The sequence below is a fragment of the Biomphalaria glabrata genome, chromosome 13 (assembly GCF_947242115.1).
Source record: "Biomphalaria glabrata chromosome 13, xgBioGlab47.1, whole genome shotgun sequence".
Classification (NCBI taxonomy): domain Eukaryota; kingdom Metazoa; phylum Mollusca; class Gastropoda; family Planorbidae; genus Biomphalaria; species Biomphalaria glabrata.
The window spans coordinates 31,466,518-31,480,704 of NC_074723.1; the positions used below are offsets into that span (position 1 = coordinate 31,466,518).

Below are 14,187 nucleotides of genomic sequence, written 5' to 3' on the forward strand. Positions count from 1 at the left end.
CACACACACACACACACACACACACACACACATACTCGCGTTTTCAGCAAATCTCTGTTTCATATGACCAAATAATTTTTTTTATTTTTTCTTACAATATCTACAAAACCTTTCGCGATAAGGACACAGGAAATATACAAAGTGTTGAAAAGTAAGGAAGTTTCATCGTGAACATTTCGATATGTCGGCTTTAAAAAAAACAACAAAAAAACAAATCGGGTTTAAATTGTGGATAAATAATTGCTTTTGGTCAATTTGACAACTGCAAGTCAAGTTATTACAGGTGAAATATTCGTATTTATTCGTGCACCTCAAACTGGATACCACGAGTGTTATCCATTTTAATCCAATGCTTATGTAAATCTTGTTTACATGTAATCCAAGGTCTAATGTGACCTACTTTGTTTTGATTCTCTCTGCTAAAAGTATAACACCAGTTCAGGTCAGAGTAACATAGCTCTGTTTGCAAATATTGTTTTCATACATTCCATGTCTTTTTTTAAGTTCCAAGTTTCAGTTTTTAAGACGAGGGCAGACCATTAGTAGTACATTACATTTGAGAAGCAATCATTCAGATCGACTCGTTTGGAGCCTAAGTAATGGTAAAAATCAAAGTGACCTAACGCAGCCCAGATTATTTTGTGTGAAATTCTTAAAGTAAGTTAATTAACTACAGTTTATTGCAATGTAATACATTATTATGTATATTATACATGATTATATTTAATTTAAGTCATTGATTCAATGCCTGACTAGATTGACCTAAGACGTAATCACATTCTATTTTGTAGTAACGTTTGTATATTATTTGAAAGGGAGGTTGAGTAAAGTAAAATTAGGCAAGGTGGAGACACTGGCCCACTTTGAAGTGCCAGGCAATCCAGACACATGTAGCGTATGTAGCATATTCTTCCTAAGATTATCTTCATATTAAGCAAGACCTCTTGTAGTAAACTTATTCTGCAAAAAAGCATTTTGTGTTCAAAATGTATCTCTTGTTAAACTTTTCTTATAAATTCCTAGTTTTCCAAAACAAAGTCTTTATTTCAAAAATTGCGATAAAATTCATGCCAAATATTAAGATTTATAATCTGCGGAATTCTATAAAGTCTGTCATCTTATTTGACTATCTTGTTTTTAAAGTGCCCTAGCACCCCATTGAATCGGTCAACATAACGGACATTGTGTAACAACATAATATAAAAATGGTTAAAATATAAATAGTTAATGAACATTATAAAAAGATAAGTAAATAATTGTGTGCATAAAATGTGTCATTTCTCAACAAAAAAATTAGCCTGCGCTGGATCTGCCAGTTCGTTGAGAGGGCAAAGTTCACTGGAAAGACTCTTTGTAGTAATTAAGCGATTCGAACCTAGACGGTAAATATGCAGCGATTCGAACCTGGACCAAAGTCCACACGACCAAGGCAGTGCAGCCAGTTTGCAGATTGCATTGGTCTTCTCAAAATCCAGCCTCCACTTACTGAAAGCCAGCGCTGAGTCTGACAACTCTTTTATATTCCAAGTTATTTTCATAAACTTAATTTAATTTAAAAAAAAAAAAAAAGGCTCGTAAATACGTCACCAGTTACTCTGATGGCTGAGCGGTAAAACGCTTGGCTTCCGAACCGGGGACCTGGTGAAGACTGGGATTTTTAATTTCGGGATCTTCGGGCGCCTCTGAGTCCACCCGGCTCTAATGGGTACCTGACATTAGTTAGGGAAAAGTAAAGACGGTTGGTCGTCGTGCTGGCCACATGACACCGTTGTTAATCGTAGACCACAGAAACAGATGCCCTATAGACCACAAGGTCTGAAAGTGGTAACTTTAACTTACTCTGTTGATCTACGAAAAACATTGAAAATAGTTCATCAGGACAAGTGGTTTCATTTAACAAAAACATTACAGGATATAGCAGATATTTAATGTAACAACAGGATAACGCTAAATTTAGTTGAGGGGGAAACGACAGTTTTTTTCTTTCTTTACTGCTTTGAGTGACTGTGAGGTGGCTGAGCGGTAAAGCGCTTGGCTTCGGAACCGGGTACCGGGGTTCGAATCCTGGTGAAGACTGGGATTTTTTTAATTTCGGGATCTTCGGGCGCCTCTGAGTCCACTCAGCTCTAATGACATTAGTTAGGAAAAAGTAAAGGCGGTTGGTCGTTGTGCTGGCCACATGACAACAGAAACATCATCTGCCCTATAGACCACAAGATCTGAAAGGGGAACTTTACTATGTGTCTAGATCAATAAAGTCCCAAGACAGCGTTCAGAACAGTATTGTTTTCAAGTTTTATGTCTAGTTGACCTTGACACGATGTAGATCCTTATTAAATACATCAGCTTAACGCAAAGAAAAATATTGTTCAAGTCTCAAGGTTTCGTAGTTTCCCAAAGTAGTAACTCTGATAATCGCAAATGATTTTAAAAAATATAGACCATAATGACAAGAAAAAGTATATAAAAATTAAACACTTAACCCAAAAAGTAAGCAGACAGCTGCAGAGTGAATACATAAACAATGTAATATCTAAAGACAACAACAAAAACCTATGGTCATACATTAAGTCTAAGAAAATGGAAACAACAGGCGTAGCGCCATTAAAAGATGAACATAACATAATACATAATGAAAATGAAACTAAAGCAAACATTCTAAACAAATACTTTGCATCAGCATTCTCAGCCCCAGGAGACAAAGACATATTACTGAATTTGAACCAAGTAGACAACATAGAAGATATAGTAGTACAAGAAAATGGAATTCAAAAACTATTAGCCAACACCAAACCAAATAAAGCTTCTGGACCTGATGGTATTCCAGCTAGATTACTCAAAGAACTAAGTAATGAGCTAGCCCCAGTGTTCAAAATACTCTTTCAGGCTTCACTTAACCAGGGCAGAGTACCAAAGGACTGGAAAGAAGCTAATGTCACCCCCCTATTTAAAAAAGGAGAAAAATCTGACCCAGGAAACTACAGACCAGTATCACTTACCAGCATCACATGTAAAATCCTAGAACACATAATATGTAGCAACATTATAAACCACTTAGACAAACATAATGTCCTCACACCATACCAACATGGCTTTAGGAAACATAGATCATGTGAAACACAACTAATAGGACTAATTGATGATTTTTCAAAAGGTTTAGATAATAGCGAACAAATAGATGCTATCTTACTAGATTTTTCTAAGGCTTTTGACAAAGTTCACCACCATAGTTTGCTTAAAAAATTAAAATATTTCGGCATTAATGGTCCACTGCATCAGTGGATTAAAGACTTTCTGATAGGGAGAGAACAAACTGTAATAATAAATGGCTCTAAATCAACACCGATAACAGTAAATTCAGGTGTACCTCAAGGAACAGTCTTGGGTCCACTACTATTTTTAATTTACATAAATGATTTACCAAATTGCATTACTTCAGGAACAAAAGTCAGATTATTTGCAGACGATTGCATAATATATAGAACAATAAAAACAACACAAGACACAGATATTTTACAAAGAGAATTAGATGAATTACAGAAATGGGAATCAAATTGGAGCATGTCTTTCCACCCAGAAAAATGTCAGTTGTTAAGAGTAACAAAAAAACTAAAACAAATTAATTCCACTTATCTTATTCATGGCAAACCAGTAACACAGACTAAAAACGCAAAATACCTAGGTGTTATAATAAATGAAAAACTGTCATGGAATCCACATATTGATGAAACTACAAAAAAATCAAACAAAGCATTAGGATTTATTAAAAGAAATTTCTATAAATCAAATAAGAACATAAAACTAAAATGTTATTTAACCTTGGTTAGGCCAATAATAGAATATGCATCCTCTGTTTGGGACCCCTCAACTCAAGAAAACATTAAGAAACTAGAACAGACACAAAATAGAGCAGTGCGATTCATAACAAACGAATATTCACATTTGACTAGAGTAACACCTTTATTAAAATCACTAAATTTAGAAAGCCTTCAGGACAGAAGGCTCAAAAGTAAAGTAGCAATAATACATAAAACACTGAACCATAATCTTCAAATACAAAAACAAAATTTAATAAAATACTCTGAAAGACACAAAGATAAAGGCACATTCCTCGTCCCATATGCTAGGACCAATTTGTACAAATACTCCTTCTTCCCTAGTGCTATTAGAGCATGGAATGGGTTGCCTGAGCTAGCCAGGAAAACCAGTGACTTGGCAGAATTTAAGTCATTGGTTAATATGCATGACTAAATGCATGACGCGTAGGACGTAATCATCTTCTTTTTTGAAGTAACGTCTGTATTATATAAGATAAGATAAGATAAGATAAGAAGACCTGTTTATTATTTTTTACAAAGCTTATATTAACTCACTCTGTCTGGCAGAAAGTTTGAACGTGTTTTTCCTCACATCTCAAATTCTCGGATCAAGTTTAAACTTTGTAAAATTATCCATCGAACATGACAAGACACGAATGAAGAAAAAAAAAAGGAAATTAATTATTGGTGATTAATTATTTTGTTTGATATTGAAATAAGGGGAAATAAATGCTACTTTACGAGATATGTGGATGTGTAAATGGATGTAATCTCCTTATTACGTTTTGACACGGTTTTTAGCGGCCCTCGAAAGCTGAAAAGACGCTATTAGTTTTGTGTGGTATTTCTGTCCGTCCGTCCCGTTTAGATCTCGTAAACTAGAAAAAGTGAAAATCCGACATCATAGTATTTTAGACCAACGGCTACTTTTTTCTTTTCTGAACGCGAAAATCTAATTTTTTTAAGCAATTATGCAAGCTATTTTTTCATAAAAATACACCATTTTTACAAGTATTCTCTATTAATAGTAACAAACACTAGAGGCTATTTAGTAAGGGAGATATCTATTAATCATATTTTTAACACAATTATGCTAAAAGTTTAAGATTGTATTGCTCAATTATGTTAGTTCTTTCATACTAACTATTACATTTTTAATAAAGAAAAAAATATCTAGTATGTATATAAGTGGAACATAATGTAAAATAACAATTAAGAAGTAATTTTCCTTATTATTGGTGTACTACAGCCGTTTAATACCTAACTAAGGAATTTTTTTTTCTTGAGGCTTTGAATAAGAGATTGACCCTTTACGAAACAATTATATATATATATATATAGTTCGTCCATCGTGGTTTGATGATGACCACTTTGTCATCCAGGGGGCTGAGGGCTTTGCACTGAGGTTTTATGCCTCCTCATGTGGCTGGTGAGCCCGGAATGTTCGGCCGCACACAGGGCAGGTTATTCCAGCTGGAGCTAGTGTCGTTTGCCTTGCTTTTCTTTTCTGGCATTTTTCTTCTGCCAGCGTTGTTTTTTTTCCTCAGCAACCTGTGCGCCAGTTTTCACTGCGTGACGCCATGATGCTCTGACATGTGCCTATGTCTCTCAGGTGCCTGAGTCTATGCTGAACGCCTTCAGAGAAGCTTTGAGGGTGTCCCTGAAGCGCTTTCTTTGACCACCCTGCGAGCGCTTTCCTTCGCTTAGTTGGCCATACAAGAGTCGTTTAGGGATGCGGTGGTCTTCCATTCTGAAGACGTGACCTGCCCATCGCAGCTGGGACTGCATCAGGAAACAATTAGATAATCATTAAAAGACATCAGTTAGGCCATATGATAATGTATTCTATATTCACTTTCACCTATCTCTTGGTCTGCTGAACCCTTGGGGAACAATGCAAGATGTGTCAGCCTTCTTTCTCCATTCTTCAATGTCATTTATCTTTGATGGAATTTCATTCTGATGTTAATTCTGAAATTATTTAATTAAACCAGCCTTTTTACCAGCCTGGATGGGCCCTTTTGGGGGCCGATTTTGAGTTTGTGTTTCCACACAAACTGTCTTTGTGATCTTTTTTCTCTTACTTCCAGTGTACTAGTCAATTTAAAATAAAGCATAATTATTCAGGTAGTTGAACCCTTTAATTTTTAGATAAATGGCAGTAATATCGGCTATTTCCCTTTATATAAGCTTTAGTATAAAATAAAATTCTTTTTTTTTCTATTGCTTGTTTTTTAATGTTGCATGTTTTCGATGTCATCCTTCTTCTTCCTTCTTATCTTATATATTACAGACGTCACTTCAAAAAAAAAAGATGATTATTTTCTACTTAATTCATGAGTACTAACCTACATAATGGTTTCTGTTCTTATCTTATAAATTACAGACTTTTAAAAAAATAAATCAATCACAAATAAAATAAATATTAAATTCCCACCTATTGCATGTCTACTAACCTACATAATTGCTTCTGGGCATCAAACTTGCTGTTAATTTATTTCAGTAAACCACTATGGACTTCGTAACACTGGGATTGATCTTCTTCACTTCACTACTGGTCTACGCTTACTATTGCTTCGCTAAGAAATCCCTGAACGTGCCCCCATGTCCAGTCAGACCATGGCCCATAGTGGGTCATCTGTTGATATTAAAGGCAGACCACAGACCGCAGTTCCAACAATGGCGGGAAGAGTGTGGCGATATTTTTAGGTTAGTGACTAATAGATCTTTTGTTGATGTTTATGTGTTGTTGTTTTTTTTTATATTACAAGGTGCTATACACAAATAAATTAATTCCTATATCACGTCAATTCTGGAGTTGTCCCTCTTGAGGTGAACTTTCACTTAATGAAAAGAATAAGATACAAAAAAAAATTATAGATAAGTGAATACATTTTATATGTATACTAATTACTTATATACTAATGGACTTTATATTGAAAAAACTGGAACGTTTTTTAACTCCGCCCCATCCCCATCCCCATTTACCAGACATACAGAGAGACATCTGTATCGCAGTATCAAAAACATTGCAAATATTAAAACTTTGCTATTCAACTCTCTCCCTTTTTATTTCAGTATTTACCTGGGATCTAAACTTCTGGTGGTCATCAATGACTTTGACCTCATTAGAGACACATTCGTCAAAAGGGCAGACGACTTTTCTGACAGGCCAATCATGTTCATTGATGAGGTTAGTTTTATAAATATATACTAGAGAGATATTACCCGCTACCAGGTACCTGGTATGTATACTGCACTGATATTGTCTATTAGAAACAATTCAACAAATTAATAATGTAATAATTAAAGTGAATGTGCAAATGCATAAATATTGTAAATGGAATTATTAAAGTAGCTAAACTATCTATATACATTTTTTAAATCAAAACATTTGCGTATATATATATATATATATATATATATATATATATATATATATATATATATATATATATATATATATATATATATATATATATATATATATATATATATATATATATATATATATATATAAACAGAGAGAGAGAGAGAGAGAAAGAGAGAGAGTATCATATCAAAAAGGTTTTAGAACCTTTCCTTTACTTAACCAGCGCACTTAACTATAAAATCAAACGTCTTCAGATTCGGACTCTCATCTCTGTCAGAAAATTCTTAGATGTTTTGTAGTTCAAGGCTTAAAATGCTATACAAATTTACTGTGATAAACATGTCAACACATCGTTCTGGTTTTAATAACTCTCAGTGGTTGCAATCTTTAATACATACATACATGCATACACATATACCCACATACATACATGCATACACACATACCCACATACATACATGCATACACACATACCCACATACATACATGCATACATACATACCCACATACATACATGCATACACACATATCCACATACATACATGCATACACACATACCCACATACATACATGTATACTCACATACCCACATACATACATGCATACACACATACCCACATACATACATGCATACACATATACCCACATACATACATGCATACACACATAGACAAATACATACATGCATACATACATACCCACATACATACATGCATACACACATACCCACATACATACATGCATACACACTTACCCACATACATACATACATGCATACACACATACCCACATACATGCATACATACATACATAGTTAATAAAAATAAGGCCTGTATTCAAGTCCGAAGATTAATGAGGAGTGCAGTTATTACCTTGGGTACGCAGCCCCAGCTGTGACCTACCTATTTTGCCACATCCAAGGCAATCATAACCATTGTCCGACGGTGGTCAATTAAGATTTTCTTTTCGGTGTCTGCTTCTGTCCTCTTACATCCATCCATCCATCCGTACATACATACATACATATATACTTACATACTTGCATACATACGCCTTACTTTCTGCTTTATATTATAGATACATTTTTAAATGCTCAATCTGTGAATTTGCAAGCAAGTCAGCATTCCATCACCACCATGTTATCATACACGCAACAAGAGATGCTTTTTCCTATGCGATTAGGCTTCCTAGTTAGACAGAGTCTTTGGGACAAAGGTCTAAAGAGATGGACTGTCGTTCGGTTGTGTTGATGGTCCCGGGTTCATACCCTGCCCGCTGTCATCCCCTGTCTTCCTGTGGGAGGTTTGGACTTGGAAGTAGAGAATCTTTATCTCTGAAGGAACGTCCGAAGCATGTTCAATATTTTACAAACAAACAAAACGATACTGTTTTAGTTGTGGTGCATTCGTAGATAATGTGGTATGTCAATCTTCAACAAAATTATATTATGTTATTATTATATGTCAATCAAGGTATCAAGAATGTTATTATTTTTCCCCGCACACGTATTATGGCCTAAATAATAAGGACAGCAAGACATCTTGCTAATCAGCTAATTGTGTGCTCTTAAGCCCGCTCTTTTTCTTTAGGTTTACACACTGAAGTATGACATGCCTAAAACTAGTTTTGGCTTCATTATCCTATATTTTGAAGTAAAGTCTGTAATTTATAAGATATAGTATAGTTTTAAATTTGTTTACAATACCACATTATTTTATGTTTCTGTTTTGAAATTTTTTAATTTTTTGTAATCCAAACAGAACATGGGTGATCAAGGCAAAGGACTTATTTTTACTTCAGGCCAAGTCTGGAAAGAACAGAGAAGTGTGGCGCTATCTATACTTCGCAAATTTGGCTTCGGCAAAAATATTTTGGCTGAGAGAATTCAAGAGGAAGTATCGCACTATCTGGACCAATTAAAAAAATATGATGGCAAGCCGGTAGACATTAAAAGAATAACCACAGAAAGTGCGGCTAATATAATCTGCTCCATTGTCATTGGGAAAAGGTTTGAGTACAATGATCCAACGTTTCAAAGACTGCTAACGGAAATCGAAGTTTACTTTTCTGCTAACAAGCAAGCGGCTCTCATAACATTTTTTTCATTTCTAAAATATTTACCGGGACACCAAAAATTAGTTCAAAATGTGAAATCAATTTTAAATATTGAAAAAGATTTTATTGTCAAAAGTAAAGACAAAGATCCTGAAGATAATTTTATCGCTTCCTATGTCGCTGAAAGAGATTCCAGAATTGGAAGTGGAGAGACAACGACAATGGATGAGATGAATTTATTGCGATCAGTTTTTGATCTCTTTGTTGCTGGGACTGAGACTACCTCGACCACAATTTGTTGGTTTGTGCTTTATATGTTGAACTATCCACAAGTTCAGAAAAAGATTTTTGATGAAATTAACACTCAAATTGGAAGTGGTCGAGTCCCTTCCATTCAAGACAGGCCTAAGTTGGTTTATCTCAACGCTGCGATTAAAGAAACACAAAGATTGGCAAGCATTGTACCCCAGTCTGTTATAAGAATATGTTCAAAAACTCAAACTATTAGAAACTATACGATTCCCGAAGGTTCTTTGATTGTTCCGAATTTAGACTCTGTCTTGTTGGACAAAAACATCTGGGGATCAGATGCTCACGTCTTTAACCCAGACAGATTCATTGACACAAAAGGCCAGTTGAAGAAACCCGAAGAGTTCATTCCCTTTGGAGTTGGACGTCGTGTTTGTCTTGGAGAATCAATGGCTAAAACTGAGCTGTTTCTGTATCTAAGTTCTTTGATTCAAAGATTTCACCTGCTTCCAGTTCATCCAGATCAACCTCCACCAATGGACTATATTCATGGAATCACAATGATTCCCAAACCTTATCAACTAAAACTTATTGAACGGGCTTACACGTAGATTTGCATTACTAACGAAAACAATGTTACAATTTCTGAAAAATGAAACATGCTATATTATGCATTGTACATTTTTTTATCGGTCGCCGAAAGTCGAATAGTCGCTATTAGTTTTGTTTTGTCTGTCTGTCCGTCCGTCCGTCCGTCCCATTTAAATCTAAAAAACTAGAAAAAGTTATTGAAAATCAAATATCATGATATTTTAGATCTTTCAAATTTTTTATGCAACAGCTTCATTTTTCCTTTCTGAAAGTGAGAAGTTTAATTTTGAGAATAAACTATTTAAGTAGTTTGTTCATAAACATACGCCATTTTTTACAACTATCCACCTTTTATAGCCTATATTATTAAATATTGTATGTCAGTATTAGTTGGCCTCCTTCAGTCGTAGAGCGACTATGGTTTCTATCGAACACTTTTTTACGTGGCTGTGGAGCCCTATTTTGGAGAGACACTCTCGTCCACAAATATCGCAGTTTAAGGTGGCTTTCGCTTTGGTGGTAGAGGAGCTGCCCATTCTTCGCGTTGTACGTTTTTCTTCCAAAGATGAGGCCCATGTTTTTTCGCAGTCCTTAGCTTTCTTTCTATTTTAGTATATTATTTGTGCAAACGTTGTTTTTGGTGTTTTATTTTTAATAATATTTTGTTAAAGCTTATTCTTAGATTAAATATTTTCTGTCATACTTACATTTCAAGCAAAAATGTGTACTTTTGCTTTAATAGAGAAATAATCTATTTTGTATATGTAATTCAACTATAATTTAAAGCAAATATTAATAAGCAGGTTTGATATTATATAAGAGGGCGCAACATGCACATTGCACACTGTATACACTTAGACAAATCGAAAAGCTTCTTCCTTGAGGCCTTGAACGAGAGATTGGTCCTTTACAAAACACTTAAATCAATTAGATCAGTGATGCCCAAAGTACGGCCCGCGGGCCATAACAGGCCCGCGATGTGGTTCCATCCGGCCCGCCGAAACATCGGCACAAAAGTAGATAATCCTCCCCCTTTAAAATAGTTGTAAATATATTTTTACCTTCGTTAGGGCCCTCACTTTTTCTGTAATGGATTGATACATGACCTTTAACGAGTGGACGATTATGAGTTTATGAAGTGGAACTCTGATCTACCAGGAAAAGGGAATGGAACTTTTTTGTGGAACATGATAATAAGCCAACATATTTGTTTTGTAAAGAGAGTCTGGCTGTTTCAAAAAAAACAAAAAAAAACATGTATAGCGAGATTGTAAAACAAATATGAAGGCCTTCTTGGTTTGAGCCGCGTCTTAAAGATTGGTTAAACTACGCCAAGAGATTGGAGGACCGATGAGACTATTTACCGAAAAGAGACAAGAAAATAAGTTGGTGGTAAAGTTAGCTAAAATGTTGCTCACATTTTAAGTAGAGAAATGAAACCATTTTAAGACGCGTAAAAAATGATAGACTTTAACTATCCCATTAATTGATGTAAGTACTAGATCTAATAGTTTCAAATAGTTTCAGGTGAATTTTGATTTCATTTTTCGTACCTTTTTTTGTTGATGTGGCCCGCGACACGCGTTTCGAAAGTTAAAACGGCCCGCGGGTCGAATTAGGTTGAGCATCACTGAATTAGATAATCATTCATTTACATTAGTTAGACCAAGTTCACGTTGAGCCTTATCTTCATTGCTATCAGTTTATTGAATACATATTAACAATTTGTTAATAATAACATTATAAGAAAATGTCCGTATCCTGTGGTATTATGTCGTCAGTCGAAATAACAATACAATAGTATCGGCTAAATATCGACACGAATACATCTCTTCGTTTTGTATCGACGGAGATATGGTTGTTTATAGTTTGTAGTTCATAGTTTCCTATATTCATGCTAAAATTATTGAAGCCTGCCTACGTGTAATACTTCGGGGTCCGATTTTAAGTTTGTGTCTCTATCAGCATTGTCATTGCAATCATTAATGTCAAATACTTGTCATTTTTTTTTATTAAACATTGTTTTGGTAAACATTTCTATAAATATTTCATATTGTATATTGTATTTTTATTTAAGCACTGTATTCATAATCATTTCAATGTAACAACGTATCATCATATTTAGTCAAACACTTTGAAATAAAAACATTTATTTTACATACACATATATTTGCATTGAATGTATTAAGTTTGTGATATAGGAGACTCGATGTTCATGTTTGAACTTTCTGGGAATTATATTTTCTTTGAAGTAAAACTAAAACGATAATGCAGTACTGTAAAAGGAGTTGTATTATTTATGAAATGTTTATGAAGTTTCAACCGTACATTCATACGGGCCATACAGCTAGTAGTGTTATTATTTTAAAACTTTTAGGCTATTTTAGTTTCTAGACATACGTTGGAAATTATATCTACAGTTCTCAAACACCGTAGAACTTTATTGTAGTGTGTCTCTGTGTCAATTCTTCTAAAACTCCACCTACTAGCCAGCAAACTCTTCATATTTTTACAGTGGTGTATGGACACTGGAAGGGTATTTTAAAGACAGCTATGATGATTTAGCTAGAAATGTTAGTGTTTATGTGTAACTGTGTGTATAAAATAACAACCTAATTATCCGGAAGGTTCTTGATTTACAGTTATAATTATTACAAAGCTTATATCAACTCTGTCTGTCTGTCTGTCTGTCTGTTTGTCGTCTCTCACACCCGTCATCGGATCAAGTTGAAACTTCGTACAATTATTGTATGGCATAGACACGACATGAATCAATCAAAAAAAGTAATAAAATAGTCAATTAATTGCTTGTAATTAATTATTTTGTTTGAAACCAACAAGGGAAACTAATCCTTCCGTATTCACAGATATGGCTAAATTGTTGGGTTTATTCCCTTTAAATAATTGTTAACGCTATTTCTTCCTTCCACATTCTCCTATCAAGTTAAACTTTAAACAAATTATTTATTTCACCTAACAAAACATGAATCAATAAAATACCCAATTAGTCAATGAATTATGAGTTATTAACTATTTTGTTTGATATCGAATAAGGGAACTTACTTGTAGATATTTGATACATATAGTTTCAAGGGTGTAGTTTTTCCCACAAAGTTAAGCTTTGTTTTTTTTTTTTTTGTTTTTTTTTTTTTGTTTTTTGTTTTTTTTTTTTTTTTTAAAGATTGTTTTTGTTTGATTTTTTCTAAGTATAACCATCTTAAACGTCAGCTTGGCTTACGTCTAGAGATCGGCTCTGCGGGAATTTCCGCACTCAACTTAATGTTTCTTTGTATTAAGTTCACAGTTGGTTACATTCATAGATCTACATGTACAATTGACCTCATTCACCAATCGTAAACAAACAACATTTAGTCACGTGATCTTATTGATAAAAACAGCGAAAAAAAACTGTCACGTGACAACCATCATGAATTAAACATGAGATCGTAAATTATATAGAAGAGATAGAGCACCACGTGGCTAAATGTTTGTTTACGATTGGTGAATGAGGTCCATTAGCGCACCGTTGTATAAAGAAATCATTCGCTGGGCTGTTAATCTGATTGATTATGTAGAGCTCATTGGTAAGACTCCTGGCAATATTGAAGCATACAGGTAATAAATATAAAGAAACGTTACAAACCACCATTTATAACCATTTATAAAGTTACAAACCACCATTTATAACGATGAATAAAGTTACAAACCACCATTTATACAGATTTATAATTTTGGAATCGATTGATTTTTTTTTTAAAGTATTTATGTTACTTTTGTACTTTTAAAATAAAATCATGTAAATTTTAAACACTTAAGGAAATTCGTCTTACAATTTGTGCACTACACCAAACAAAACATATAACTATAGAAAACCTAAATGTACATTCACACCAGACTCACACACAATTTACATGTGAAAAGTTTATATCAATATTGTTTCTATTTAATGGTTTGATTACCAGGCGATCAAAAGAGTTTCTGTTATTAAGAAATAATCCCATATTGCGAGTGGAATATATTCTAAACTCAATGCATATGTAGCATAACATTTGCAAGTAAGCCAAAGTTTGCAAGACCCCTACTTTGTATTTATTCTCACAG

At 34.1% G+C, this 14,187-nt stretch overlaps 1 protein-coding gene across 1 annotated transcript; it reads left to right on the forward strand.

The window, feature by feature from the left end:
* Positions 1 to 217: 217 nt before the first annotated feature.
* On the forward strand, positions 218 to 12,247 carry LOC129922271 (cytochrome P450 2J1-like). The gene is made up of 4 exons (XM_056007493.1): positions 218 to 657; positions 6,322 to 6,527; positions 6,897 to 7,011; positions 8,952 to 12,247. Exons 2-4 carry the CDS (start codon positions 6,331 to 6,333, stop codon positions 10,104 to 10,106), a joined length of 1,467 nt encoding a protein of 488 aa, XP_055863468.1. The 5' UTR covers positions 218 to 657; positions 6,322 to 6,330; the 3' UTR covers positions 10,107 to 12,247.
* The last annotated feature ends 1,940 nt before the right edge of the window (positions 12,248 to 14,187 follow it).